At 47.0% G+C, this 27,282-nt stretch overlaps 2 protein-coding genes across 6 annotated transcripts in view; one reads left to right on the top strand and one right to left on the bottom strand.

The window, feature by feature from the left end:
• The window catches only part of CNIH3 (cornichon family AMPA receptor auxiliary protein 3), a 260,846-nt gene extending 239,828 nt beyond the window's left edge, over positions 1-21,018 (bottom strand). The window contains exons 1-2 of one of the 2 annotated variants that reach the window (XM_062210456.1): positions 20,696-21,018; positions 20,274-20,350 (exon numbers count right to left, since the gene is read on the bottom strand). In XM_062210456.1, coding sequence (XP_062066440.1) covers positions 20,274-20,350; positions 20,696-21,018 — 400 coding nt within the window. Of the gene's footprint in view, positions 1-20,273; positions 20,351-20,695 lie in introns of those variants that run through there. The other variant, XM_062210457.1, reaches the window with a different exon arrangement.
• WDR26 (WD repeat domain 26) overlaps positions 21,017-27,282 on the top strand; it is a 55,944-nt gene continuing 49,678 nt past the window's right edge. For 2 of the 4 annotated variants that reach the window (XM_062210453.1, XM_062210455.1), the window contains exons 1-3: positions 21,017-21,435; positions 23,243-23,342; positions 23,443-23,499. In XM_062210453.1, the coding sequence (XP_062066437.1) occupies positions 21,017-21,435; positions 23,243-23,342; positions 23,443-23,499 (576 nt within the window). Of the gene's footprint in view, positions 21,436-23,242; positions 23,343-23,442; positions 23,548-27,282 lie in introns of all 4 variants that reach the window. The other 2 variants (XM_062210452.1, XM_062210454.1) reach the window with 1 other exon arrangement.

Raw genomic sequence — 27,282 nt, 5'->3', positions numbered from 1 at the left:
AGCCTTCAGGTGATACCTGCGGCAAGCCTCATCCTGTATCTTCTTGGATCACCCGCATCCTTCCCAGTAGAAAGGCAGCTGGTGACGTGCTTTCAACACAGCCTTGGGCATGCAGGGGACAGTGACCCCGGCTCCAGCATGAGCAGATGTCGACCCTGGGGCGGCATAGCTGGGGAGTCCTCATAGCACGGCCCCATTGGCACTGGCCCAGGCTGCCCCCTGCCCCATGTTCCATTCCAGAGCCAAGGCACTAGGGAAAGGATGTGGCAGGCCTTCCCGCACGGAACTTCACTATGAAGGAGGATGCCAAGCCTGTGCCTGTGGAAGGCCACAGCAGGTGGTACGAGGAGCAGAGGCAAGGAAAGCGCTCAACACTTCCCGGGCAGTGTTATATTTCCATTCTGCAGGGACTTGTGATTTCCATGACTTCCAACAGGCACGTTAAGGCAGCTTTTTTTTTATGTGTTTAATGACCACATCTGCTAAACTGGCACATCCTATATAGGCCACATGAAGCAATAATAATTATTTTAGTCATGTACACTTGAGATGCTATATACATAATTTAAAATGATACACCCATGGTGCCACACACATAATAAAAACACCAGTTACTATTAAAACATAGGCAGTATTCATAGTCAAGTATGCATTCAAATATGACCAATCATTATACTTGATGTTTCAAACATAATGTACAAGCTGAATGCTGCTTCATATAAACATAAAAGGGGATAAAGCAGTGTTTACATTGCCACGACATGAATTTTCCATGACTAGGATAGTAAGTGTTGCTTTGATGTAACCAACACAGGTATGGACTCTGAGCTGCTGGCTGCTGGTGCTTTCCTCCATTATCCTATTACGTCCTAGAGGCACAGGACAGACGACTCTCTCATGACGCCCATATTACAGCCCTGCTGGTCTCAGTGGCAGCGCTCGCCCTGATGTGGGTCAGACTGAGCCAAGAGCAGATCTCTTCTGGGTTCATCTACCTCAAGGAGGCCAGGCAAATGATGCGCCTCCCCTGTGGGCACTGAAGTCATTGTCTGGTGACTTCTGGATAATCCTAGACGCGCTGGGCTCCCGGGGCGTCAAAGAGCATCACATAGCCCTGCAAAGTCTTACTGTTGGTACGAGTCCTACTTTGTTAGACCAAGTAAGTGGCAAGGATGTCCCAAGGCCAGGAAAGACTTCACGAGTTAATGCAGATTTTGAGATCTCCGGCTTCTAGGCCATCCAGAGAAGCAGCTGTCGACAGGGTGATGAAGGGTGCCTTCCCCCCACCCCCACCATCTCACTGAATCAGATACCTGCTTGTTCCCACCACCTCCTGGTTAATCACACTTTGGGTAGGTGAGTCAGCGAGGAGGTGGGCGGTTCTGTTTGGCTTTGCCATGTGTATGGTATCCTAATGACAATGACTCCTCCTCTACTTAATTCCTCTTCCACAAGAGATCCGCCTCCCAGCCCAGCCGTCAGCCAGGCCAAAAACCTGATTCAGAACTCCATCAACACCAGGGGCTGCTTCCCTTCTAGAATTCAGAAAGGAAGCAAGGCCATCATCAATGTGAACACACAGAAAGAAAAGACTTCCCGACACCCCCTCCCCCCAGAGCCTGGGCGCAGGTATGCCAAGCTGAGAGCACAGACAGGTCCCCGACCCTAATTATGCCTCCCATAGGACAGCCTTCCCTGCATGTGGCCACACAGCTTCCCCAGCAGTGACAAATAGCTGTGCCTGTCGACACTCCAGAGGAGACTCTCCTCATCAGGTCTCAGCCAGAGATTCAGGGACGGCAAAGGGCAGGAGGAAAGTAAACAGACTACACCAATAGAAGCCAGAGAGAACTGGTTCTCCTGCTCTCCAGACGGTTCACGACATTTCAATTATGTTCAACACAATATAGCTGGATTATTTTTAACCTTATAGAGCCTCCTGGCCTTGCCAGGGAAGTATCAGTTGGTGGAGCTGAAGGACAACTAGAGGCGGAGATCAGAAAAATTCCCTAGTAGAAATGAGGCTGGAAATGGCTCTACCACAGCACTGGGTGGGGACCATGTGGCCCCCCCTTACTCAAGGAACCTCGAGTGTGGGACATTCTGGGTGTGGTCTGTTTGTAATTTCCTTTTGGAGTAACTTAGCTCATCTCCTTCAATCAATTTCACTGTCACTTCAGCAAATGGCAGAGGGAGCCCTAAGTTCTGACTTCTCCAGCAGCTGTACTGCCATGATTACCAGATCATACCAGAACAGTTCAAGATAATCCTGCCCAAAGTCAACACGAGGAGGTTCTCAGTGCACAGTCTTTGGACAACTTGACTCGGTGTCTAAACAAACTGATCTCTGATTTTAACAGCCCGGGGGCGGGGGGAGTCTCTTTGTTCTACTTTTTTTCTCCTCTCTGTGCTATGAAAATCTTCTAAAATTTGTCAAGGTAGGGGCTGGCATTATGGCTTAGTAGGTTAAGCCTCCACTTGTGGTGCCAGCATCCCATATGGGCACTGGTTCAAGTCCCAGCTGCACAAAAATACTTTCCATCCAACTCCCTGCTAATAGCTAGGAAGGCAGTGGAAGATGGCCCAAGTGCTTAGGTCCCTGCACCCACGTGGGAGACTCAGATGAAGCTCCTGGCTCCTGGCTTCAGATTGGCCCAGCTCCGGCCACTGGAGCCATTTGGGAAGTGAACCAGCAGATGCAAGACTTCTCTCTCTCTTTTTTTTTTTTTTGACAGGCAGAGTGGACAGTGAGAGAGAGACAGAGAGAAAGGTCTTCCTTTTTGCCGTTGGTTCACCCTCCAATGGCTGCCGCGGTAGCGCGCTGCGGCCGGCGCACCGCACTGTTCCGATGGCAGGAGCCAGGTGCTTCTCCTGGTCTCCCATGGGGTGCAGGGCCCAAGCACTTGGGCCATCCTCCACTGCACTCCCTGGCCACAGCAGAGAGCTGGCCTGGAAGAGGGGCAACCGGGACAGGATCGGTGCCCCGACCGGGACTAGAACCCGGTGTGCCGGCGCCGCAAGGCGGAGGATTAGCCTGTTGAGCCACAGCGCCGGCCAAGACTTCTCTCTCTTTGTCTCTCCCTCTCTCTGTAACTCTGCCTCTCAAATAAACAGATCTTTAAAAAACAAACAATAACAACAAAAAAACACAATTTATCAAAGGTTTATCACAACCTCACAGTGAAAAAAATGTATCCAAAGTTTTTCCAATTATGCTTCAGAGCTTAGGTGCATGAGCAGTGCAACCCCAGTACCAAGCAGATTTGTTTCATGACATGATCTTAAGCTGTATTCCTTTTTGCCCTGGAATGTTTTATTTTTTGTATTTCTTCTTGAACTATGGCCTATGCTTTTCAGAGACACAGGCATGAGAAATAGTTTATTTCCCTCTTAATTCTACCATCAGAAATATAACAGTGAAAGTCTGACTGCAGATGGCAATTGACAGAAGACAGAAGACAGGAGTGGTAGAGACTGCAGCGAAGTGGATGGTGCATAACCTGTACAAGGCAGAAGCCACACTTGATGGCAAGAGTTTGTCTTACACAAGGGTACACCCTGGTTTTCTAAGTTAAACCAGAAATCTAGACTTTTTAATCGCTCAGTTTTTAATGTGACTATTAGCTTAAAAAAGTAAGGTCATGGGGTCATCACGTTGTGACCTCCCTTTACCGACTAGAAGCAACGTGACTGGGTAGAAGAACTACCCTGGAAGTCAGGGACCCAAGACTGGTAGATCCAGCTCTGACACCAACCCAGCCTCTTGCCCTGGGCAAGACACCCAGCCAGCTGGGCCTCAGCTGCCTTGTCTGAAAACTTCAGACAAAATTCCTTTCAGTCCCAGATGACTATAGTACATGATTGTGTATGCTTTATAGATAATCAATTTCCACAAGAAGAACCAGGAATATAATTAAAAGGAAAACAAAACAAAAACAAAACTAGATCATTGTTAAGAGAACAGGTTCTGTTATGTTGTCTAGATGTGGCCTCGGTGTGGCCCGGCTTCTCGGTTAATAAAACCACAATTGTATGAACACTTATCAGGCCGGATCTCCTTTGATACCCACCCACTGGCTGTAGAAAATTTAAAGCATTTATCACCAGTACATCATGATGGTGGAGGGAGCATCCTCCCATAAAACAGAACTCTTTAGGGTCTCTTGAACCCAAACCCTAGGTTTCAAGGGAACATTTTAAGTCAGACCAAAGTTGGCCAACAGGCTGCCCTGAGCCACAACTCCTGCTCAGCAAGTTCACGTCTGACCTACCCGCAGTGAGTTCTGTGGTCGCCACATCATGGCCTCCTGCGTGAGCCAACTGTACCTGGAACAGCTCTCATTACGTAACCCTCAGCCAGGGCCCATGTGGGTACAGGGGCACATGGTTTGCTGCCCTGCACAAAAGTACACAGGACTGCAGATACAGGACACCCTGTTTTTCAGGCAAAGCAGGGAAGGAATAAAAATATTAAGCTGGGAAATAGATGAGAGGTGGGTAAACGAATGGATTTTTCCCACTATAAAGCTGAAGTGAGCATATTTCAGAGCAAATAAACGTGTTCACATTCTTGAGGGTGTATTAACTGTGCGGCTCAGGCAAAGCGAAGGCCCGAATAACGGAAACCCAAGGGAGTTATCGCTGGGCAGTGTCTTCGGAATGGGTAGCTTGGCTCCAGGGCAAGTGGCGAGGAGGGAGGTGCTGGGCACCAGCATTCCTAGGTGCTTTTGTGCATGTTGTGAGCAGCAGTGCCTTTCTCTTTTGTAATCAGCAGCTGCCAGTCTAGTATGCTTTAAAGAATGAATGACCTTTGACCCCCAAACCAGACAATCTATCCCTTCGGTTCTATCTCCATTGGAGGTATCCTCCTTGCTGTGCTGGTACTGCCCTGGCTCTAGGTAACCAGGGCATTTATTCTGGAAGCCTGCTTGTTCTCGCTCTCAGCCTTTCTGTCGTTAGTCCCCTCCACCTGGAAGGATCTTTGCCCTGTTTCAGGAGAGTCGTGCGTCCAGGCCACAACCTCCAGGGTGTCCTCGGAGAGAGGCCTTCCCAGACAGCCCCACGCCACGTGTGCTGTCACAGGACCCTTTCTACTTCTCTGCCAAGCACTTCATGCCACCCGATATGTTTCCTCTTTACTGCCTGCCTTCCCTAGGAGAAACTATGTAAAACTAGAATAAAAGCTTGCAAGAATATAAACTGTGTGGAAAGAAGCATTTTGTGTCATTTGCTGCATACTTCTAGCACCTAGAGCAGTGCCTTGTATATAGAAAATGCTCAAAAAAAATCAGTTGGAGACATGCACTGTGGCATAGTGGGTAAAGCCACTGCCTGTACTGCCAGCATCCCATATGTGGGTTCGAGTCCCAGCTGCTCCACTTCTGAGCTCTCTGCTATAGCCTGGGAAAGCAGTAGAAGATAGCCCAAGTTCCTTGGGCCCCTGCACCCACATGGGAAACCCAGAAGAAGCTCCAGGCTCCTGGCTTCAGACTGGCTCTGATCCAGCTGTTGCAGCCATTTGAGGAGCGAACCAAATCTCTCTCACTCTTTCTCTCTGCTCGCTGTAACTCTTTCAAATAAATAAATAAATCTTTAGGGAAAAAAAACTATCAGTTCAAAGAACAGATGTATAGATGGATGGATGGATGGGTGCATAAAAGAACACAGTCAGCATGCATCTGCAAAGTGCCTGGGTGCACTAGGACTCTGAGGAGGATGAAGATCTTCCTTCAGGGGCCTCACAGCCTATCAGAACAGACAAGACATTTCTGCAGTGGGATGTTTGGGAAATGCTTAGAGCATGTATCACACTTCTACCCAAGGGGAGGATGAGGATAACCTCTAAGGAAAGATAAGAGTTAGCCAAGCAAGAGTAAGCAGTGGGGTGGCAGGTGCTATCTTTGAGAGACATCACCACTGAGGCCCTGAGTCTTAAAGTCCAGGGGTTTCAGGCAGGGCCACAAGCGAGGAGACAGGTTGAGGAGCCTTAAAAGAGAAGCCTGGGCCAGTTCTGAAGGAGCCTTGTGGACCCCACTCCTTGGGCATTAAATTTTATCCTCTAAGCAAGGAGAGTTATTGAAATAGTTTTAAGGAAGGAAGTCACATAATGATTTTATGTCTTGCAAAGATAATTTTGGTGGCAGTGAATGCAACTAATTAGAGAAAAGAACAGAGCATTTAGGAGGCTGTTGTCTAATCTAGGCTAAAAAAAAAAAAAGATGTAAAGGATTCAAACTATTAGTGGCAATGGAGATAGGAAAGAGGAGATAGATTTGAAAGCCATTAAAAGGGAAGAATCGATAGAACTCAGGGACACAAGAGATGAGGAAGGGGGAATAAACATGGGGCTCAAGCAAATTCCAGTTTCTGCTCCCAACAGTGGGAGAGTCTGTAATGTTCTCTAATCCACAACGAACGGCCCTCGCATGCCAGGCTCCAAAGCCCTAAAGCCGTTCAGCCTGTGATGTGGCTGCCTCAGAATCCTTGCTTACTTGAGCTCATGGACACTTGTCCAAGTGGCAATCTCTGGTCCCAGTCCACATGTGAGTCTATCTGCCTGATGGGTGAATTTGTGCCGAAGCCCCTCTGACCTGTGCAGATCTGTTGCAGATTTGTTTTGAGAGGAGGAGAGTGGTAGAGGCAAGAGTCGTGGAGTCACAACACAGACCCCAGGAGTCAGGTGAAAGCGGGCCAGAGGTGAGCAGCCCGCAGACTCATTTATTTCAGTTGGTACAGCTGCTTAAATAGCCAAGGCAGCCAATTTGGTCAAGGGGCAGTTTATGCCCTAACCAATCACAGCCTGTTGCCAGGCAGTATCCGAAGCCATCCAATCACAGCCTATTGCCAGGTAGGCTCCACTGCCATGTGGTTTTCTTTTCTTTTCTTTTTATTTATTTATTCATTCATTTATTTATTTATTTTATTTTTGATAGGCAGAGTGGACAGTGAGAGAGAGACAGAGAGAAAGGTCTTCCTTTCCCGTTGGTTCACCCTCCAATGGCCGCTGCGGCCGGCGCACTGCGGCCGGTGCACCGTACTGATCCGAAGCCAGGAGCCAGGTGCTTCTCCTGGTCTCCCATGGGGTGCAGGGCCCAAGCACTTGGGCCATCCTCCACTGCACTCCCTGGCCACAGCAGAGAGCTGGCCTGGAAGAGGAGCAACCGGGACAGAATCCAGTGCCCAAACCAGGACTAGAACCCAGTGTGCCGGCGCCGCAAGGTGGAGGATTAGCCTATTGAGCCGCAGCGCTGGCTCCATGTGGTTTTCAAAGCCATCCAATCACAGCCTGTTAGCAGGCAGGCTTCGTTGCCAAGTGGGTTTCGAAGCCATTCCTGAGTAACTGATGCTCACTTGCCAGCGGCCATCTTGGCATGGCCTTCTCATTCCACATTTCCCCCTTTTAATTTATTTTTGAGCAACGGGAGGCATGATTCTTGGCCATACCATTGTTGACCCCATTTCCATGTGGTCTCCGTACGCAGCTGTGCCTGTCTTAGGTTGTCCCCCAGGGGATCTTACCCGTCATTGACTAACCAGCGCTCAAAATGGTAGACCACAGGAGTGCTTGCTCAGATAGGAGTAGGAATGAGGAACAATTGTAATCTGGCTGGTACCCAAATGGGCTGTCCCACATTATCTGGAAAGACACAAGAATATCCTCGTCTCTTGGTTAGCAGAGGGTGTGGTCCCTTCCACTCTCCTGTCAGGGGGTCTTTCCACCTAACCATAGTGGCTAGGGGCTGGGATAGAAAGGATCCCCAGAGTTTATAAGCTGGGCTGATCCCTTGGGAATCAAAAGAAAGAAAATTGATAGTGAAAAGGACCTCAGTCAAAGCAAGCTGTGGGTCTGGGGGCATATGATTGTTTTTCTGTCTTTGTAAGAGATCTTTAATTGTCCTATGAGTTATTTCAATGATTGCCTGTCCCTGTGGGTTGTATGGGATACCTGTGGCAGACTGTATGTTCCATGATTTCAGGAAGGAATTAAATTCCTGTGATGTATATGCTGGTCCATGTGCACATCAGAGCTGCAATGTGGATGATTTATCTGTTCATAAAGAGACACATGTTGTCTTGCTGCGTGGCCGTCCTTGCAGGCACACACTGATCCATCACTACAGAAGCATGACTATTGGTCTAAATATAGATGTGCTTGTCACCCCGGAGAAAGAACAGACCAGAAGTCATGGCTCCACTTACTCCAAGGAAATTTAAGGGGATAAAACTGGAAAATCAATGACTGCAACAGTTCTTCAGCCTATAAATCTGATCGACGGACCAAATTTGGATTCCCTCACCTACATTTCATGTCTCTTGACCTAAACTGCTAATTTAGCATGCAGCCCCTCCTCCTCCCCGAGATCCTTCCGACAGTCCTCAAGGGGAGTCTGGCAGACACGGGAAGGCCGGCTCCGTGGGCGCCCTTGGCCAGGCACCTTGTAGGGACCCCAGTTTGTTCTTTTTCTTCTCTGCCAGCTCCCACCTGCTGCTGTCACTTGACAGGCGATCTAATGTTAAGAGCACAAGCTCAGGGGCCTGCCAACTTGGGTGTGAAGCCTGGCTTTGCCATTCTGAGCTGTGTCTACCTGGGGCAAGTTATTTTGCCTCTCTGGGCCTCATTTCCCCCATGATGAAGACATTACCCAAACCACCTCACAGGGGCCGTTGTGATGATTAAAGTGGTGCATATTTACAAAGCAGTTAGAACAGTGCCTAGCACATAGCAAGCTCCTGACAAGCGTAAGCCATTATTCCCAAGACCGCTGTTCCTGCTGGCCCTGAGAACACCTTTGGTAGGTGTTGCTGCAAGGTGCCGAGGCCACAGGAGCTCTGTGGCGTGGTGAGGGACAAAGCCTTCCTCCTTCTGTAATGTGATATCAAAGGGGCAGCAAAGCAGGACAGCTTATGTCCAGTGTTCTCTGGAATCACCACTAAAACAGCTGTTTGCATTTTTACCGTCCTCTGAAGGGCTCAGACGAGACGTGAGTCCATGAGCACCCAGGCTAGAAGACAAATGAGTGACAGACAACACACGGCCTCCCTCACAGCTTCGTTGCGGGGTCAAGTGGGTCCAGCCTGGCTCCAGCTCCCCTAGGATGAGCTCTGCCTGGGACACTCTTTCTTCCGTCACCCAAACAGACTGCGGAGCCACCCTCTGTCCAACTGCGCCCGGGGGGAGATTACAGCTGCTACCTGAGGGAGAATGAGACACCAGCTGTACTGTTAGATTATCTGTAAACGGGAAGCAAATATAAACTATAAAAACACACTAAACTCAATTCTAAAGAGCAGTCCCAACATGGGCTTTTAGATACTTCATCAGCAAAGACAAACTGTCAATAGCTTTAATATTAAGGCAGGAAGAACAAAATGAAATTTTAAACTTACTATTTACATTAGCATCAAAAAAACATCTAGTTCTTGGGAATAAATCTATGTAAAATGTGTGCAGTATTTCCATACAGAAAATCATGTAACATTACTAGGAAATATTAAGGAACACATTAAAGAAGACCTATATAAGTAGAGAAATATGCTGCGTTGCTAGATACAAAAGTTCAACATTGTATAGATGTCTGTCTTCCCAAATTGATCTACAGATTTAACAGGATTCCAATAAAAATCTCAGCATTTCATTTCTGGAAATTGGCAAGATATTTTTCCTCCTTATATGAAATGCAAAGGGCCAAAGACTAGCCAAGACGATCTCAAAAAAAAACTAAAGTTGAAAGAATCATACCACCAGATGTCAAGCCTGAGAAAGTGACAGCAGCGAAGTCGGTAGCTATTAGCACAAGCTGCTGCCCATCAAAGCATAAAGGTACACGAGCAGACCTAGGGGACCAAGTAGAGCGCTCAGAGGCAGAGCCACACATGTTCAGTCCTCAAGTTCCTAACAATGATCCCACCACACAACAGGGAGGGAAGAGGATATTCTTTCAGTATGCTGTGGTACAACCGGACAGTCCACAGGAAAAAACAGTGAGTTGTGACCCTACCTCACACCAATCGCAAAACTAGATCCCAGAAGGACTGTAACATAAATGTGAAAGGCACAGCACTGAAACTTCCAGGGGATAGCAAGGAATACCCTCATGCCCTTGAGGACAGGGAATGACTTCTAAACTAGGATGCAAAAGGCACAAACCATGCAGAGAACAATTTCATCAAGAACTTCTGCTCATCAAGACACCATTAAGAGAATGAAAGTAAACCAAACTGTGGGAGAAATTTACATCTAGCTCAAAAAAGGACTCCTATCCAGAATATAAAAATAATTCCACAAATCAGTGAGAAAAAAAAGCAGCAGTTTTAGAAGAGGAGGAGCAGCAAAAGGCTTAAAAAGGCACTTCATTAAGGAGAACATGCAAACGACAATTATTTACACACATAAATAAATAAATCGGCTCAACATCAGCAGTTAGCAGAGAGGCAAATTAAAATTACAATGAGATACCACTGGGGTCCTGCCATTGTTCTGTTTCATGACCTGGGTGGTGGTTTTGACAGGTATATTCACTTAAAAAAAGAATTAAATTATGTCTAAGGATCTATATACTCTTCTCTATATATTACACTTTAATAGAAAAAGGCTTACTAAAAATGGAAAGAGGGAGAATTTAGAAATACAGCAACCAAATGCAATGTGTGGGCCTTATTTGGATCCTGCTTCATACAAGCTGTTAAAAAAAATTGTGAGACAATTGGGGAAATTTGAACACAAGCTGCACATATGATGATAATTAAGGGATTCATTTTTTAGGTGTGATGATGGCATTGTGGTAATGTTTTCATAAAGAGTTCTTATCTTCTATAGCTATATAGTGAAATAAAATAAGCATATTATAAATAAAATGTTTTTCATTCACTTCAAATGTATCAGAAGAGGGAGGACAGATGAAACGCAGAAAAATGAGTGGATGGCTACTATAGCTGGACAGTAGGGGACATTAGAGTCGCTCTATCATTCTTTCTACCTTTGTGAGTGTAAAATCTTGCATAATAAGTTTTTTTTAATCCAATGTTTTATAGTTTCGGCCATTTATGATTCCTCTTCATGCTAATCAAGTAACATTGTGACACTGTGACAGTGGAAACCATAACATTGAACTGCTGGCTACAAAGACCTCAAGGGACCATGTTGGCCATACCCCCATTATCAAGCAGAGTCTCTGACACAGAAAGAACTCAAACCCCATTTGCACACTGACCAGCATCGTGCCTACCCCCAGAGCAGCAGCCAAAAAGCAAACAGCAAGCACGTAACTACGGCAATCACATACCCACATTCTTTGGGGTGGATACAACACAAGGCTCTAGGCAGCCTTGCTGCCCTCCCCAAAGCAGTAGACTCACAACAGAAGCTCCCCCAGCCTCGCCAAGCTGACCTTCTCTGTCTGTCCCTCCACACGAGCTTATGCTCTCTAGCCTCGTCTCAGTCAGGTAGCTGAATCTTCCTTTGCCAGCCGACTGGTTGCTGCTAATGGAGCCAAGTAACCAGGTACGGATTCCCATATAAATCAAACCTGGCTCTTTCTTATTCCAGCATCCTAGACCATTATAGGCCTTCACAGTTTAGAAACCCTCATTAGATAGACGCAAGTGGTTGCAAAAATAAACCTGACCAGGGCAGACGTTCGGTGTAGTGCTTAAGATGGCGCCTGGGACACTGGCATCTCATATCACAGTGTATAGGTCTGAGTCCTGGTTCTACTTCCAATTCCAGTTTCTGGTTAATGTGCAATCTTGGAGGCAGCAGGTGATGGCCCAAGTATTTGGGGCCCCACCCCTCACATGGGACACCCGAACTGAGTTCTTGGCTGCTAGCTTTGGCCTGATCAGTCCTAGCTGTTGCAGGCATTTGTGGAGTGAACAAGCAGATGGAAGATCTCCTTCCCTCACTCTCTCTCCCTCTTTTCCTTTAAAACAAAATAAAATAAACGATTTTAAAAAATAAATAAACCTGGCGAGGCCCCTTGACCTAACATGTCTCCCAGGACGTCCCCCAGGTTGCAAGCTTTCCTAGCCCACAAGGAAAGAAAACCCATTCATTCTTTCTTGCCCTCATTTGCTCATTTCAAGGTAAAGAGTCCTGGACAGAGAAAGCTCTGGGCTTTACCTAGCTTGGTGTGCTGTCCCCACCGGGCAGAATGCCTGCATGGAGACAAGGACTTCTGCACCCTGACAAGGAGACTGCAGGCTCCCCTCCCGGGGTTCTGGAGGAAGGAAGCCTTTCAGCGTTCCCAAGGGGCTCCCTTAGATGAAGGCTTCAGAGGTGAGAGGCCAAGGTCTCACATACACAAAAGGGGCGATGTTTGAGAAAGGATTTGCAGGGCTCTTTCGACCCCTAAGGCAGTGCAATCAAAGACTACTTTCCCAACTCTCCCACCAGCCACCTCTGAAAAGCGGTGCAGAGCTGAGGCCGAGGGCAGGGCACTGAAGCCTGTGCTCCCAGCTCTTCCATACACTGGCACCGGATCTCGAGGTCTCTGTGCTTGTTTATCACCTGGGGCCAATGACAGTACACACGTCATCAGCTGATGGGAGGATTACAACAGCACACTGTGTGTAAAGTACTTCAATGCCTGGCCCACCCTGCTGGCTGTTACTATGATTTTGTGATGAGCGAAGCCCTGCCACAGTCAAAGACAAGGTAAGGATGGAACGAGTGCACATTAGCTGAAGCTCTGCAGCCAGCCCTTGAAAGCACATCTATTTCTATGCCAGAGTATCGTCAATAATTTGGGGATAGCCAAAGACATTCAAAGAGGTCAAAGATGTGGCAGAAAGTGGACATCCTTATCTTTCAGAAATATATGAGGGGTGGGGCTGTTGCTATGGCGTAGTGGGGGAAATCCACTGCCCACAGTGCAGGCATCCCATATGAGTGCTGGTTCAGGTCCCAGTTGCTCTACTTTCAATCCAGCTCTCTGCTATGGCCTGGGAAGGCAGTGGAAGATAGCCCAAGTCCTTGGCCCCTGCACCTATATAGGAGACCTGGAAGAAGCTCCTGGCTCCTGGCTTCAGATCAACTCAGCTCCGGCCAATATGACCATTTGGGGAGTGAGCCAACGGAGAGAAGACCTATTTATCATTGCCTCTGCCTCTCTGTTACTCTGCTTTTCAAATAAATCTTAAAAAAAAAAAAAAAAAGGAAGAAAGAAAGAAAGAAAAGAAGAAGAAATATATGAGGGAGCTGATATCGTGGCATAGTGGGTAAAGCTGCCACCTGCGACGCCAGCATCCCTTATGGGCACTGGTTTGAGACCCAGCTGCTCTGCTTCCCATCCAGCTCCCTACTAACGTACCTGCTGAGAAAGCAGGAGAGGATGGGCCAAGTACTTGGGCCCCTGTACCCACATGGGAGTCCTGGATGAAGCTCCTGGCTCCTGGCTTCAGCCTAGCCCAACCCTGGCTGTTGGGGCCATTTGGGGAGTGAAACAGCAGATGGACGATCTCAGTCACTCCACCTTTCAAATCACTGTCTTTAAAAAAAAAAAAAAGCAAGCAAGCGACATATGAGAACTGAGAAAGGCTGCTCTTACATGTGGAAATGCAAATCCCAGAAGCTTCAAGGTAGAACCAGCAAGTATCTCAGTCCATCGGCCTGGGTTAACCCTGCACCACACATCTAGCATCAGGAAGCCAGGAACTGTTTGGCTCCTTTGTTGCTAACAACTGGCATTCGTGGCTTCTCGGTTCATTTTTTCCCTAAGGCTACAAAGCTTCAAGTTTGCTTAGACATTTAATATTTTTTAGTAAGTAATGTAAGTTTAAAATAAAAGTAACTTATCAAAGAAATCCAGAGACCCTTTCAACAATTTTTAAAACTTTTTAACTACTCACTCCAATTTTGAAGATTTTTTTCAGTTTTAAATGTTTAGACACCAGTCTAACACCTCTAAATGGGCTTCTAATTCAGAAAACAAATTTTCTAGTAATAATTAGAATGTGGTTGTTAGCATTCATAATGGTTTTGCCATTAAATATTATTTATGATTATCATAAAGCCAGAGAGATGAACAGCACACTTGAAACCAAGAACAAGGATGACTGCCCAAAGGGCCTGTTGTCTGTCCACGCAGGGACTCCTGGGGCTATTAATTATTTATCCACTTTTCAAAGTTAATAAATAGGAATGTCTTTTTGCCCTTTATTCCCAGATGAATTTAACCAAATGAGAGATGGAGGTGTGTATGTACAGAGAGCAGCCTGAGGATGCAAGAGGCACAGGTGATGAAAAGGAATTTTTTTTAAAAAACTAATATACTTAATGAAATACACATAACGTTGTTTCATCTGGCATATTTTTATTATGATTAAGCTCTCATGAATATTTGGATGGCTTTTCAGTGTTCTTTTACAAACATGAGTGCTTCAAAAGCATAACATTAATACAGAAAAAGGAAGCCAAATTATTTCTAATCTTACAACCCAATAATCTCTACTGACATTTTTTTTGTTTGAAGATTTATTTTATTTATTTGAAATGCAGAGTTAGAAAGAGAGTGGAGAAACAGAGAAATCTTCCATCCACTGGTTTACTCCCCAAATGGCTGCAATGGCAGGTGAGGGCAAGGCTGAAGCCAGGATCCAGGAGCTTCTTCCAGGTCTCCCACATGGGTACAGGGGCCCTACTGCTTTCCCAGGCCATTCTACTGCTTTCCCAGGCCATTAGCGGGGAGCTAGATTGGAACTGGAGTAGCTGGAACTCAAACCAGTGTGCATATGGGATGTCAACATTGCAGGTGGCAGCTTAACTTGCTACTCCCCAACGCCTGTCCTTGTACTGACACTTTTTAAAAATCCTGATATATATTTAGAAGATATACAGAGTGCAGAGAACTACAAACTGAAATAAGAACCTCCCTCCTTAGTATCTCAGCCCCTTCACTCAAAGATAAACCACTATGTACACTTTTTTGTCCTACCAGAAAATAAGTCATGTATGCCCCATACATTCATTCATTTGCCAAAATGACTATCAGGCACGCTGCGTTCTCACATGCATTTTTCACTTACACACCCGCTGCACTACATGCATTTCAGTGCATGGTTTTTACTGCTTCCACTTGGCTCTTACAAACAATGCTTCAGCAACTGTCTCTGCACCCATTGTTAATGTTTCTCTACGTGACCTACCACAAAGTCAGCGCAGCAAGTACTGACTGCTCCTAGCAGTCTAGCCCAGCTGTTTAGTGGGGAAAGAACAATATCCTTCCTGTGGGTCATGCCACTGCTTTCAGAAAGTGTCCTGCACCCTGTTATTTGCATGCAGGAACAGCTTGAGAGGGCTCCTGAGTAAAGGGTTGTTTTCAGCTGAGACGAAGGTGAGCCTGCTCACCTGTGAGTGTATAGGCTCCTGTGGCAAAGCAGTCGGCCTCCCCTGCTCTCAGACCCACCTGGTGTGCCGCCCCTACCCTGCTCACAGAAGGGCACTGAATGCTCATGGCATGAACGGAATGTTTGTAGAAGAGAAAAAATAAGCAAGCGCTGCGGAGACACGCACACAGCAGTGGGCAAAACGGCCAGACGGCCGTGCCCTTCACCCTCTCCGGGAAGACCAACACAAAACAGAATATTCCGAGCTGTCTGCCCAGAGCTACACAGGGGTGCGGCTGAGTGGCAGAGCTGGGGCCAGAGCTCGACCATAGGTCCCCAACTCAGAAACAGCAAGATCGAAGCCATCTCACACCTTTGCCCTTGGCTATTTCAACTTCTTTTGGCAATGGGCGCAGACTTAAATTTATTTTGAAACATTTCAACAGAGTATTTTTCCAAATATTTGTCACATACATGATCGCCTTTGACCCACACACCAACTCCACCAGACAGGCCGGAGTACTCGCTGGCCCCACCTAGAGGAGAAGACTGAAGGGCAGCCCAGGCCGGCGACTTGCCCCGGCCGGCAAGCTCACCGAGGACACTGGCTCCCAGCACTGAGCTTTTCTGAGTTCTCTCTAGCCCACTCAAGCCCGATAAGTCCCAAACTAAAACAATAAAAATAAAAAAACACTAGGAACGGAGCTAGAGATATAGAAATTAATACACCGCTCCTCAGAGACACCTGATATCCTGACAACTGACAGACATGTAATAAACTGAATAATGATATTCCGATACCAAACTTAAACCTTGATAGAAGATTAGCAGTTTCCGGAAATCTGGCTTTATATCTTATTATAAATCTCATACTGCCTCAACCTTTTAAAATGTGACAGGAGCTAACCTCCAGGCACTGCCTTGGACTGTGCTGGTGATCTGTCATATCCATTCCCTTCTTCTTGAGTTGCCTCCTAGTCAGTCAGGACTGGCTTCCCGCCAGTGTTTTGCAAACGTTTCTGAGAACAAGCTACAGAAGGAATGTGTTTTACTTTGCTAAGCACAGACAGGTATCTGTCACTGAAGCCAAAGTTTCACAAAGTAATAATCATCCCTCCTGAGTGACCTACCTGGATATTCTCTGTTTGTATACTTCCCAGGTCATTTAAAAAATACTAAATATGGCTCACTAAATTGATATCGTGGGTTGTGACCCACAATCTGAAAAACACTGGCTTCGATAAACCATACACAGATCCTGTCCTCCCGGAATGTAGACACTAGCTGTGGGTCTCACATGCACACAGATCAGAGACATCTCAGAGTTGGAAAGGCCTTAGAACACAGTGGATCCAGCCAGCACTCTGAGAGAGAGCATACATCTGAAAGCTCGGCCTGCACTTTCTAGCACACCAAGTCACTTCTTACTTGGTCATACAGAGCCCTGCTAAAACAGTACAGAAGTTGATCCAAATGATTCAAATACTAAATACAGACTCAATTTGTTTTTCCCAAAAGACAACTTGGGCCTTTATTCCTAAACCCACCTGAGTCTTTTCCAGGAGGAAGGTGAAGACAGAGGTGTAGCAATCCTCTCTGATGACTTGAAGAAGGGGCTTAGCAAGCAACAGCCTTCCAGATGGAAGGACCTAACAAATGACACTGGCGAAGAGGGCTGGGAGGCTAGGAGTAAGGAATGGCTCCCTGGGGAGGTGAGAAATGAGCCAAAGGGTGTGCATTTGGTGCAGCGGCTAAGATGCCCATGTCCTACATCAGAGTTCCATGGTTTGATTCCTGGTTCTGACTCCTGACTCCAGCTCCCTGTTAATGCATACCCTGGGAGGCCACAGTGATGACTCAGTAATTGAGTTTCTGGGGAGACCAGGGTTGCACTCCCAGGCCTAGCCATTGCAAATATTTGGGGGAGTGAACCAGCAGATGGGAGAATGTTCTCTTTGTCTCTCTTCCCTTAAATAAATAAGTAAATATTTAAGACAGGCAAGGAAAAAACAAGCAATTCTATAGAAAGATTGACTGGAATCAGAAAGGTGGAGAGCCGATGGGAGGGTGTGGTCAGAGACTCTTGAGGAGAAATGAGCGCAGCACATTTAGGAGACAGTAGCAAAGGGTTCACAGAGAGGCTCAGGAAGAACAAGGATAGAATTTGGATCTGGGGGCCAGTGTTGTAGCATAGCAGGTAAAGCCACCACCTGCGATGCCAGTATCCCATATGGGTGCCAGTTTGAGTCCCGGCTGTGCCACTTCTGATCCAGCTCCCTACTAATGCACCTGGGAAAGCAGCAGAGGATGGCCCAAGTGCTTGGGCACCTGCACTCCTGTGGGAGACTCACATGACTCTCCTGGCTTTGGCCTGGCCCAGCCCTGGCCTTTGTGGCTATTTGGGGAGTGAACCAGCAGATGGAAGACCTCTCTCTCTGTCTCTGTCTTTCTGTCTCTGTAACTCTGCCTTCCAAATAAGAAAATATATCTTTAAAAGAAGAATTTGGATTTTATATTGTAAGTAACACAGTGTTGCTGAAGGTCTCTGGGTGTACTGAGTGGGATTTTAGAATTCCTCATCTACACGTGGACCTGAGACCTGGTTCTAAAAAGACCCAAAGTTCTTACTACAGGTTCTCAAGCTGTGTTTTAGCATACAGAAATGTGTATACACAAGGACATCATAATTTCAGAATTTTAATAAGAGCAGTCTTGGTTACCTAAAAAGAAGAAAAGCTGGGATGTGTATATCAAGCTTGAACAGTGATGGCGTCCAATTTCTTTTTCATCATTTTATTCTCGTCAGTAAAGTGTGAGCCTTGTCTGTGGCTACCATGTAAAAGCCATAGACTTTATTCAGAAGCATCCTCAGGGTTGCTATGGACCTACTAAATTATGAAAAACCATTCTTCAAAAATTAAATTTTGCCTAAACAACACCAACCCTTTTAATAATAAGGTTGTCTAAAGTTAATATACAAAAAGGGATGTCAGAAGGTGTTAACTATCTAGTAATTCTGGCTCGGCTGGATACACGGACAGTGCCCTATGAACCTCAGGGAGAACTCAGGTCTGTAACAGGTGAATATAAACATCATCATTTGTGAGTCACCTTGCAATTACAGCTGCCACCTGGAAACATATTTAAGAAAGAACTACAAAGCTAAGTCTCCTGTAAGATCCTGCACTGGGCACCCTCTCCCTTCTTCCACTCTGAGAATCAACAGAACTCATTAGGCCGGCACTGTGGCTTGGTAGGTTAGGCCTCCATCTGTGGTGCTGGCATCCCATACAGGCGCCAGTTTGAGTCCTGCTCATCCACTTCTTTTTTTTTTTTTTTTTACAGGCAGAGTGGATAGTGAGAGAGAGAGACAGAGAAAGGTCTTCCTTTTGCCGTTGGTTCACCCTCCAATGGCCGCTGCGGCCAGCGCACCGCGCTGATCCGATGGCAGGAGCCAGGTGCTTCTCCTGGTCTCCCATGGGGTGCAGGGCCCAAGCACTTGGGCCATCCTCCACTGCCTTCCCGGGCCACAGCAGAGAGCTGGCCTGGAAGAGGGGCAACCGGGACAGAATCCAACACCCTGACCGGGACTAGAACCCGGTGTGCGGCGCCGCAAGGCGGAGGATTAGCCTGTTAAGCCACGGCGCCGGCCTCATCCACTTCTGATCCAGCTCCCTGCTTGTGGCCTGGGAAGGCAGTGGAAGATAGTCCCAGTGCTTGGGACCCCACACTTAAATGGGAGACCCAGATGAAGCTACTGGCTCCTGGCTTTGGATCAGCTCAGCTCCTGCCATTGAGGTCATTTGGGGAGTGAACCAGTGAATGGACAACTTCTCTCTGTTTCTCCCTCTGTAATTCTGCTTCTCAAATAAATGAACAAATCTTTTAAAAAAATTCATTCACATAATTTTTATTATACATCTAGATAAGAAAAGAAGACCATCTCCAAAGGCCTCAAAGTTAACCTGAGGAGCCTTACACACGTTAGAGATATAAAACGTATTAGTTGAGTCTATGGGCCCCCTCCCCGCAAGGGAAACTACTTCAGAGAAAAATTCATTTTACCTTGGGAGAAAATGTTTGTACCCTCAGGTCTGTACCATAGACGTGTGAACAACTGTTTGCTGGTAACCTCGCTCTTTCCCCAGTGATGAATTCAGCCCTGGTCTGGCTGGCTGCAGGTCTACATCTACATGAACTGGGAGTGACGGTGACACAGAGCCTCACATGCCACATAATCATGTCAAGCCTGGGTCTGCACTGGAGCCTGAATCATCCTCAGGATGCATATTTGAGGAAACTGCTTGCTGCCTGTCACAGCTTCCTAAACTGGGCAGTGCGGCTGGACAAGTGCTCAAAGAGCGGAGGCCCACGGGCGAAGTCCCTCCCCTCCTCCACACCCGCCGCGGCCTCTTCCTGACTTCTTGTCCCGTCAGACACCCCCACAGGACACTGCGCCTTCCCGGGCCGCAGCACCAGGTCTCCTCGGCTCAGCATCTCACACCTTCCGGGCTGGCCCCCGGGGGCAAGCAACCGCGTGGGGCACCCGGTCGTGGAAATTCTAGTTTTTCCACCTTAAAACGAGGAGGCCTGTTACCATCAAGCGAGTCACAGCGGCCTACCGCCACCCTGTGCCTCCAAGCTCTCGCCGCAAAAACCCGCCACCTGCCCGACTCCCACCTCCGGCCCGCTCCGCACACCTTACACTTGCAGCTCGCGCGGGGGTGCACACGCACGCACCCCGGGCCCGGGTCGGAGGCCTCCCGCCGGCCGCCCGCCCGCCGAACCCGCCCCGACCAGGGCGCTGGGGCGCGGGCCCGGGCGGCGCCGAGGCCAGGCCGCGTCCGGGCCGGGGTCGGGTCGCGCCCCGCCGGCCCGCCGGCCCCCTCCCCTCCACCCCGGCCTGCCCCCGGCGCACGTGCCGGGTGACAGGCCCCCTATAGGTTCCATACCTGCCACCGGAAGTGAGTGAGGAGGGCAGTATAGGCATTTCCTGTGACGCGAGCGCCTGGACTCCATTAGGCAGCAGCTGGGGGAAGAATCAACACACCAGGGAGCAGAGCTGAGCGGACCCGAGGACAGAGGCGGCAGCTGCCTCCGCTGCCGCCCGCCGCCGCCGCCGCCCGCGCCTGGGCTCAGCCCAGCGGCGGGCCCCGCGCCCCCGCAGCCGCCCCGCGGCGCCCCCCGGCGCGACCCCCGGGCCGCGCACCCCGAGCTGCCTCCGGGAGGGGGGGGGGAAAGGGCCCGGATCCTCCTTCTCCCCCTCCTCCTCCTCCCCTCACCCCCACCCTCCTGCCCTGACCCCCGCCCCGGCCCCCTCCTCGCCCCGACCCCCCGCCCCGGCCCCCGCCTCCCCTCCCCCGCCTCGCCCTACCGGCTTCCCACCACGGCCTCTCTCGGCGAGGAAACTCTGGCCTCCGCTTCCTCCTCCTCCGACTCGGACACCGGCGGAGCCTCCCCGCCCCCGCGGAAGAAACCCCGAGCCTCGGCGGCGGAGGGAGCAGGAGAGCCCGGGGCTTCGGCAGGCAGAGCAGGCCTCTCCCCTCCGTCCTCGTCGTCCTCGTCCTCGTCCTCGTCGTCGTCCTCCTCCTCCTCCTCCTCGGTGGTGGTAGTGGTGGGACTTCCCCCGGCTGCTGCCCCTGCCGCCGCCGTCCCCCACCGGAGTAGCGGCCACAGCCTGGTCAGCGGCAGCATCATGCAGGCCAACGGGGCAGGAGGAGGAGGAGGAGGCGGCGGCGGCGGCGGCGGCGGAGGGGGCGGCGGGGGCCAGGGACAGACCCAGGAACTCGCCTGCCTGTCGGCCCAGAACGGGGAGTCGTCGCCCTCGTCGTCGTCGTCCGCGGGGGACCTGGCCCACGCCAATGGGCTCCTGCCTTCCGCCCCCTCCGCCGCCAGCAACAATAGCAACAGCCTGAGTGTCAATAACGGGGTTCCAGGCGGGGCGGCCGCCGCAGCCTCCGCCACCGTCGCAGCCGCCGCCGCCACCACGGCCGCCTCGGCTGCCTTGGCCACCCCGGACCTGGGCAGCAGCCTCAAGAAGAAGAAGCGGCTCTCGCAGTCAGATGAGGATGTCATTAGGCTAATAGGACAGCACTTGAATGGCTTAGGGCTCAAGTAAGTATCCGTTGTCGGCAGCTGCTGAAGGACAGACCGAGGGACGAGGCCCGGGCGGGCGGCGGCGGGGGGCGGCCGGCCGGAGCGAGCCCTCTCTCTGGGTCGCAGAGGGAGGGTGACCGGCGGGCACGCCGCGGCCCGGGGCCCGGGAGGACGCGGCCCGGTCGGGGATGGGCGGTTGGGCAGTTGGGGAGGGCTGGCAGAAACCAAAGAATGACCCCTCCCCGCACACCTTGGGAGCTTAATTGTCTGTCAATAAAGACAGATGCGGGAGCGTGTCTGTGCCGCTGGTGGGGGAGGGGTGGATTAGAGCTGCTGGAAATAATGAACCTTGGAGGATTTGTTTTTCAAGTGTATCTCAGAGGCATCTTTGTGGGACACCTCCCCACCCCCAACCATGACAGACAACAGCCCAGGCAAACTACCAATCAGGAAAGACAATCACCTACAAGTGTTTATAGGCGCTGAGGGGCTGGGATCCTGTGCAACGGGGTCGTGGAATAAATCTGGTGGGGATAAAGAAGGAAGAGGCCGTGTTGATGCCATTTGAGGGCCCATATGTGTACGGGAGGCCACGGCTGAACACCAAGAGCGATTGCCTCTGAAAAGGGGACATCTTATCTGGTGAATGGTTTGTTTTCCAAGGCGGTTTAGGTGGCCTGGTGTACCTCACGTAGGGGGAAGGTAGACCCCGACCTTGGCCCCAGACCACCGTGTTGGAGACACACAAAGAAAAACTGGGCCGTGGGGGGTGGAAGGTAGGACGGATGGGAGTGCGCTGGAGCCCGGTGGAGGAGGTGCCAGAGGCAGGAGCAGAATCAGAGGAAGGACAGGGAAACATGCAACAGTCAGTTTCCTAGCTTCAAAGTGCAGATTAAAATTAGCTCTCAGCCTGGCCACTGCGTGATTTTTGGATCCGTGGATTTGGTGGGGAGTGGGGAGAGGGACAACACTTTTACAGAGTGACATATTTTGATGTTCCGGCCGATCTTTAACACTGCTTAGCTGAAAGATAGAGCTGGGTGATCATAGGCGCAAGTGTATGAGGCTGATGAAACGGTGGTCCTTAAATGCCAGAATAACTGATGGAAGAAACGACATTTGATGGATCTTTTCAGCTCTCAGAAAACTCGATCCGAGGAAGATTTTACTTTGCTCCCTAAGGAAAAGGATTAGTATGAAAGATTTTGTAAATGTGAACAGGACTGTCTTAGACAAGAAGCAAGCTGACAGCAGCAGGAGGAAATAACTCGTGACTGTTTGGAACCTACACCATAGTAAATTTGCTATTTTTAGTATAGAAAGAAAGGAAATGATTTTTGATGCTGGATTTATTTTAATCTAAAAGGTTGACCTGTTAGAATTTCCATCTGCACGTAATATCTTGATGTAAAGCTCTACCTGGCACAGGTCACCCCCGTCACCTGGAGCGCCCACTTTTTAGCTTTCAGATGCAGTGCTGTGGGTGGCATATGGGTCCTGTCTTTTCATTTATTTGCTCTATTGGTTCCAACCCATTTTTAGAAGTTTTATACCCCTCAAACTCACTCCTGAGGCATTAAAAAGCAAAAGTAGGAATAACTTGTTTTGATTCTGGTTTCAAGGAAGGTTTTTAACATGGCTAGAAATACGTGTAAACGGCAGTTTTACATCAACTTGACTTAACCAAGCACATTAAAGCAAGTTTTTCCTTCATCATGAGGTTAGTGTACAAGCTTTGCCACTGTTTTCATAGACATTTAGTTTATTTGGAAGAGTAAAACCCTGAAGTTGGTCAGGTCTTTTTTACACTGTATCTCTCCTGCAGCCAGACTGTTGATCTCCTCATGCAAGAGTCAGGATGTCGTTTAGAACATCCTTCTGCTACCAAATTCCGAAATCATGTCATGGAAGGAGACTGGGATAAGGTAAAGTAGGGCATCTAGAGCTGTGTGACTGCTGCTAAAATTGTATGTCTGATGTGCATTTTGTGACAGTTCTGTTTTTCTTTTATACCAATTTTTGCAGGCAGAAAATGACCTGAATGAACTAAAGCCTTTAGTGCATTCTCCTCATGCTATTGTGGTAAGAGGCGCACTTGAAATCTCTCAAACGTTGTTGGGAATAATTGTGGTAAATACACTTTTGTTCTTAGTTTCACATTTATGCTTATTTTAGTAGGTTATTGATAGCTTCTAGGCTTCTGCCTCTTGTAAAAGATAAGGCCTAAAAGTAGTTACGTTGCATATAATTAATTTTGTAAACTAGGATGAGTGTCTATGATGTTTTAAAGTGAGTTTTACCTTTTAAAAATCTCTCTTAAAATGTGTCATTTAAACCTTGTTAAAAGTTAAGCTCTACCAAGATTATGTTGAAAGATCTTCACACTTTCGCTGCTGATAGGATTTTTATGTTTATGGAGTCATGGATAAACTATACTTGTATATTACTTAAAATGTTCAATGTGCTGGTTAAAGAGTAAATGTGTTTGGAAGTGTGTGTATCAATATAGGCCTTAAGCTGATACATAAATTAACTGTGATTCCCAAAGATTTTTTAAAAAGATAGTTCAAACCAACTCCATTGGTATGCTCACCATTTTCTGTTCTCAAAATGGAATTGTGAGAATGGACAGTGTCAAAGTTTGTATAATATGTATTACTCTGGCAGAGGGTTTGTGTGCAACTCTGCACGTTGGGCCTGCTGACTGGCCTTCTTCCCCTGACGAAATCAACCTCCTCCTTTAACCTGTTAGCCTTTTTCATAAAGCTTAATGAATCTTTTACACTGACGGGCTTTAATTCTTCAGTAGATGTTGCTGAGGGAGAGGAAGGATCAGTTTTTGGTTAAGTGTTGGCGATTAGGAACCTCAGAGAGCTGGTGGCTGCAGGCTTCTAGCTGATTCATTTGTTGTCAGAAGCAGTTTCCTGTCTGGTGGGGGAGGGAAAGAAGTTGAGTAGGAAGTGAAGTAGGGAAACCAGCTGTTTGTTAAATATTAGTAAATGACTGTTAGTTTTGATTTTTTAATTGGATCAAACATTAATCTTTTCTACCGTTGTCTATAAACTTAATAGAGCTTTTTCCTTTTTTTTTAAATCTTACTGCCAAAGAGTTTTCAAGATCTGTAGTTCTGTACAACATGATAATAGGGAATGGGCTTCAGGTGAATTAAAGGTGCAAACAAGTGTGAACAAATATGGATTAATTTAAACTGACAATCCAGCGTGTTACATTTATTCTTTCAGATTACTGAAGAATTTTAAGCTACTATTGAGTCAGCTGATTGATGATAAATTAACTTATGAAATAGTTAATTCCACAGTAAAATTTAAAAGTTAAAACTAAATAGTTAAACATCTATATCCAAAGGGATTACACATTTTTTTTAGTAACTGAATTTCCCCAGTCCATGTGTTTGGGGTTTTAAAAAAAAGGAAAACAACTTTATTTGGGCAGTTTTTCATAAATTTTTAGCTCCGACTGAATGAGCTAAAATCAAGACAAATTAAATGGCCAAAATCAGAGTTGCGTTCCTTTCCATTGGGCAAGTTAGTACTGCTTGTCTAGTGACAGGCAAGAATGTGACTGTGGACTGTTCTAACATAGTCTGTGATTTCCTAAGAGGTTGTTTTACTTTTATAAGGTTCATCCAAATTAATCAAATTTTGTAGTAAGAGTTTTGATAGGCTCACTTAACTTGGGGTTTTTTGTTGTTGTTTTTTGTAGTTTGAGGCTTCTATATTAGATTTAGATTATGGCTGTCTTATTAGAAACGTTCATTAGAAAGAACATGTAAATTAAAGAAAGGTGGTTGTAGATAATAAGGAGGAATCCTTTCTACAGCCTGCTCAGTTTGTAGAACATTCTAGCATCTAATGAAAGATGAAGATTAAATCTCTGCCTGAGCCTTATACCATCAGACTGTTGAGGGGAAAGGGCTTCCAACTTTTATCTCACTTAAGGCATTGATGAATCAATTGCTTTTAAAAGATTCAGTTCAGCATTTTTTGAAATTGCTCTTCAGTTATCTCATTGTGTTTAAATTTGCTTCTCTCCCCACATCTCCAGAAGAAGATAGTCTAATGTAAGCTAAAATTTATAATAACACCTTGGAAGACAACTATTTGGGATTTTTAAAACATAATTATTTTTAATTGTATGCCCACACACATTTGATGACCTAGTCTAGACTAAAATTGTACTTTATTTTTTAAGCCTGAATGTTCTATTGACCTGGTATGTTCTCCCTAGCCCTCTGCTTCTAACTGGTTTCCAGTTCAGTGATACCAGGAACCACAGGAGTTGCTCTGGGTTTTCTGGAAGCTGAGCACATGAAGCAGCACTTTTTAGTTTGAGTTCAGAAAGACTTATCCACGTCTGAGCAGTTTGTTACTGGTCAGCTCTGTCACTGAGACCAGTAACAGGAAACTTTTATATATATAAAGGTGTTTGATTCTTTTATTTCTTAGCATGGTAGAAATAGGCTTAACAAAAATGTTCAAATACTGGCTTGACATAGAAAAATTTATATGTTTTGAAGTCAAGTAGGGAAGAGTTTTGAGAACCATGGTTTAAATATAATTGATTTCCCCTTTCCTCTGAGTCATGATTTAATTGATACAACTTGGTTTTAACCTTATTTCAGAGTTAGTCAGAACCACTGCTAAGTTAGCTAGGAGGCTGCCCTCAGTAACCAGATGTTCTGTGTATCCTGTCTTCTGAGGTTTTCTCCATGTTGAATTCAGTTTAATACTAAAGGAGGAAAGGTTCAAACACTCCAAATGTTGGGTAGCATAAGGAACGTAGCAGAATTTACAGTGTGCAGCTACTGCTCAGACTACTCTAAGCACTTAGCAATTTTAAGATTTATTAGCTATTAAAAGAAGGAAATACTGGGCCCAGAGATGTTCAAAAATCATCAGAGATTAGAAACAATCTCTTGGGGTTCTAATTGAGAATTGAGGAGTTTATTTCCTCAACTTCTCCTTTTATCTTTATTTCAGAAGCTCATGGTTTTTATGTTTCTTTTGTTTTTAATGAACATTATTAGAGCCTAGTCCCCTTTGCGGCAAGCTTCAGTTTTGCCTGATTTTTAAAAGCTTTTTCAATAAATAATTGACACCCTTGGTGGATTAAAAGGCCTTTATTGTCTTGATTATATTTATGTTTTGCTTTAAATTTGGTGGTGGGGGAGATGCGTGCAGAATACAGTTTTACTCCCCTTCCTTATCCTGTGTGTCAAGTACTTGAGTTGAACTGGACCTTAGGAGAACAGACATTTTCTCTCTGAACCCCATCTCTAGCTTTGCTTGGCCAGCAGCATGTTATTTGTAATGCACAATACCAAGATTGGCTATTTCAGGGTATTCTCTGTCTTAATGTGGATAAAATGCTCTCATCCTACTTTTACGACATTAGGGAATGTACTGAAATGTGTGTTTTTCAGAAATTGGTTTCTTAGAGATTTTAGTCTGTCTTTTCTCCTGTCCTGCTTGTGCCCCATAGAAAGGGAGTAACATGTTTCATCAAGATACTGGTGGGGAAATAGCACTTGGTGCTGTCCCTACACATACTGGAATGTGGGAGAGGGTAGGCATAAAGCCTAATGATTGATGTAAAAAAATAAAGACTTGCCCTGAATTTTTAAAAAAGCTCCCAAATTCCCCTTTAGAAAATTTAGTGAACAAATTAAATCATATTGACCAGTTCCATATGACATTTAAATGAAAAAATTCTGCAAGTAAATATGACTTGCAATTTTGAATCAAAAACATAAATAAAATTAATTTTTAACAATATATTGATGAGGTAAAAATACGAGCTCTTTTCATTAGTTTTTTTCTCTTTTTTTTTTTTAAAGAATTTATT

The sequence above is a fragment of the Lepus europaeus genome, chromosome 14, assembly GCF_033115175.1.
Source record: "Lepus europaeus isolate LE1 chromosome 14, mLepTim1.pri, whole genome shotgun sequence".
In the NCBI taxonomy this organism is placed as follows: Eukaryota; Metazoa; Chordata; class Mammalia; order Lagomorpha; family Leporidae; genus Lepus; species Lepus europaeus.
Note: the sequence above shows the minus strand (reverse complement) of the source record. Positions and strands in the feature narration are given on the sequence as shown.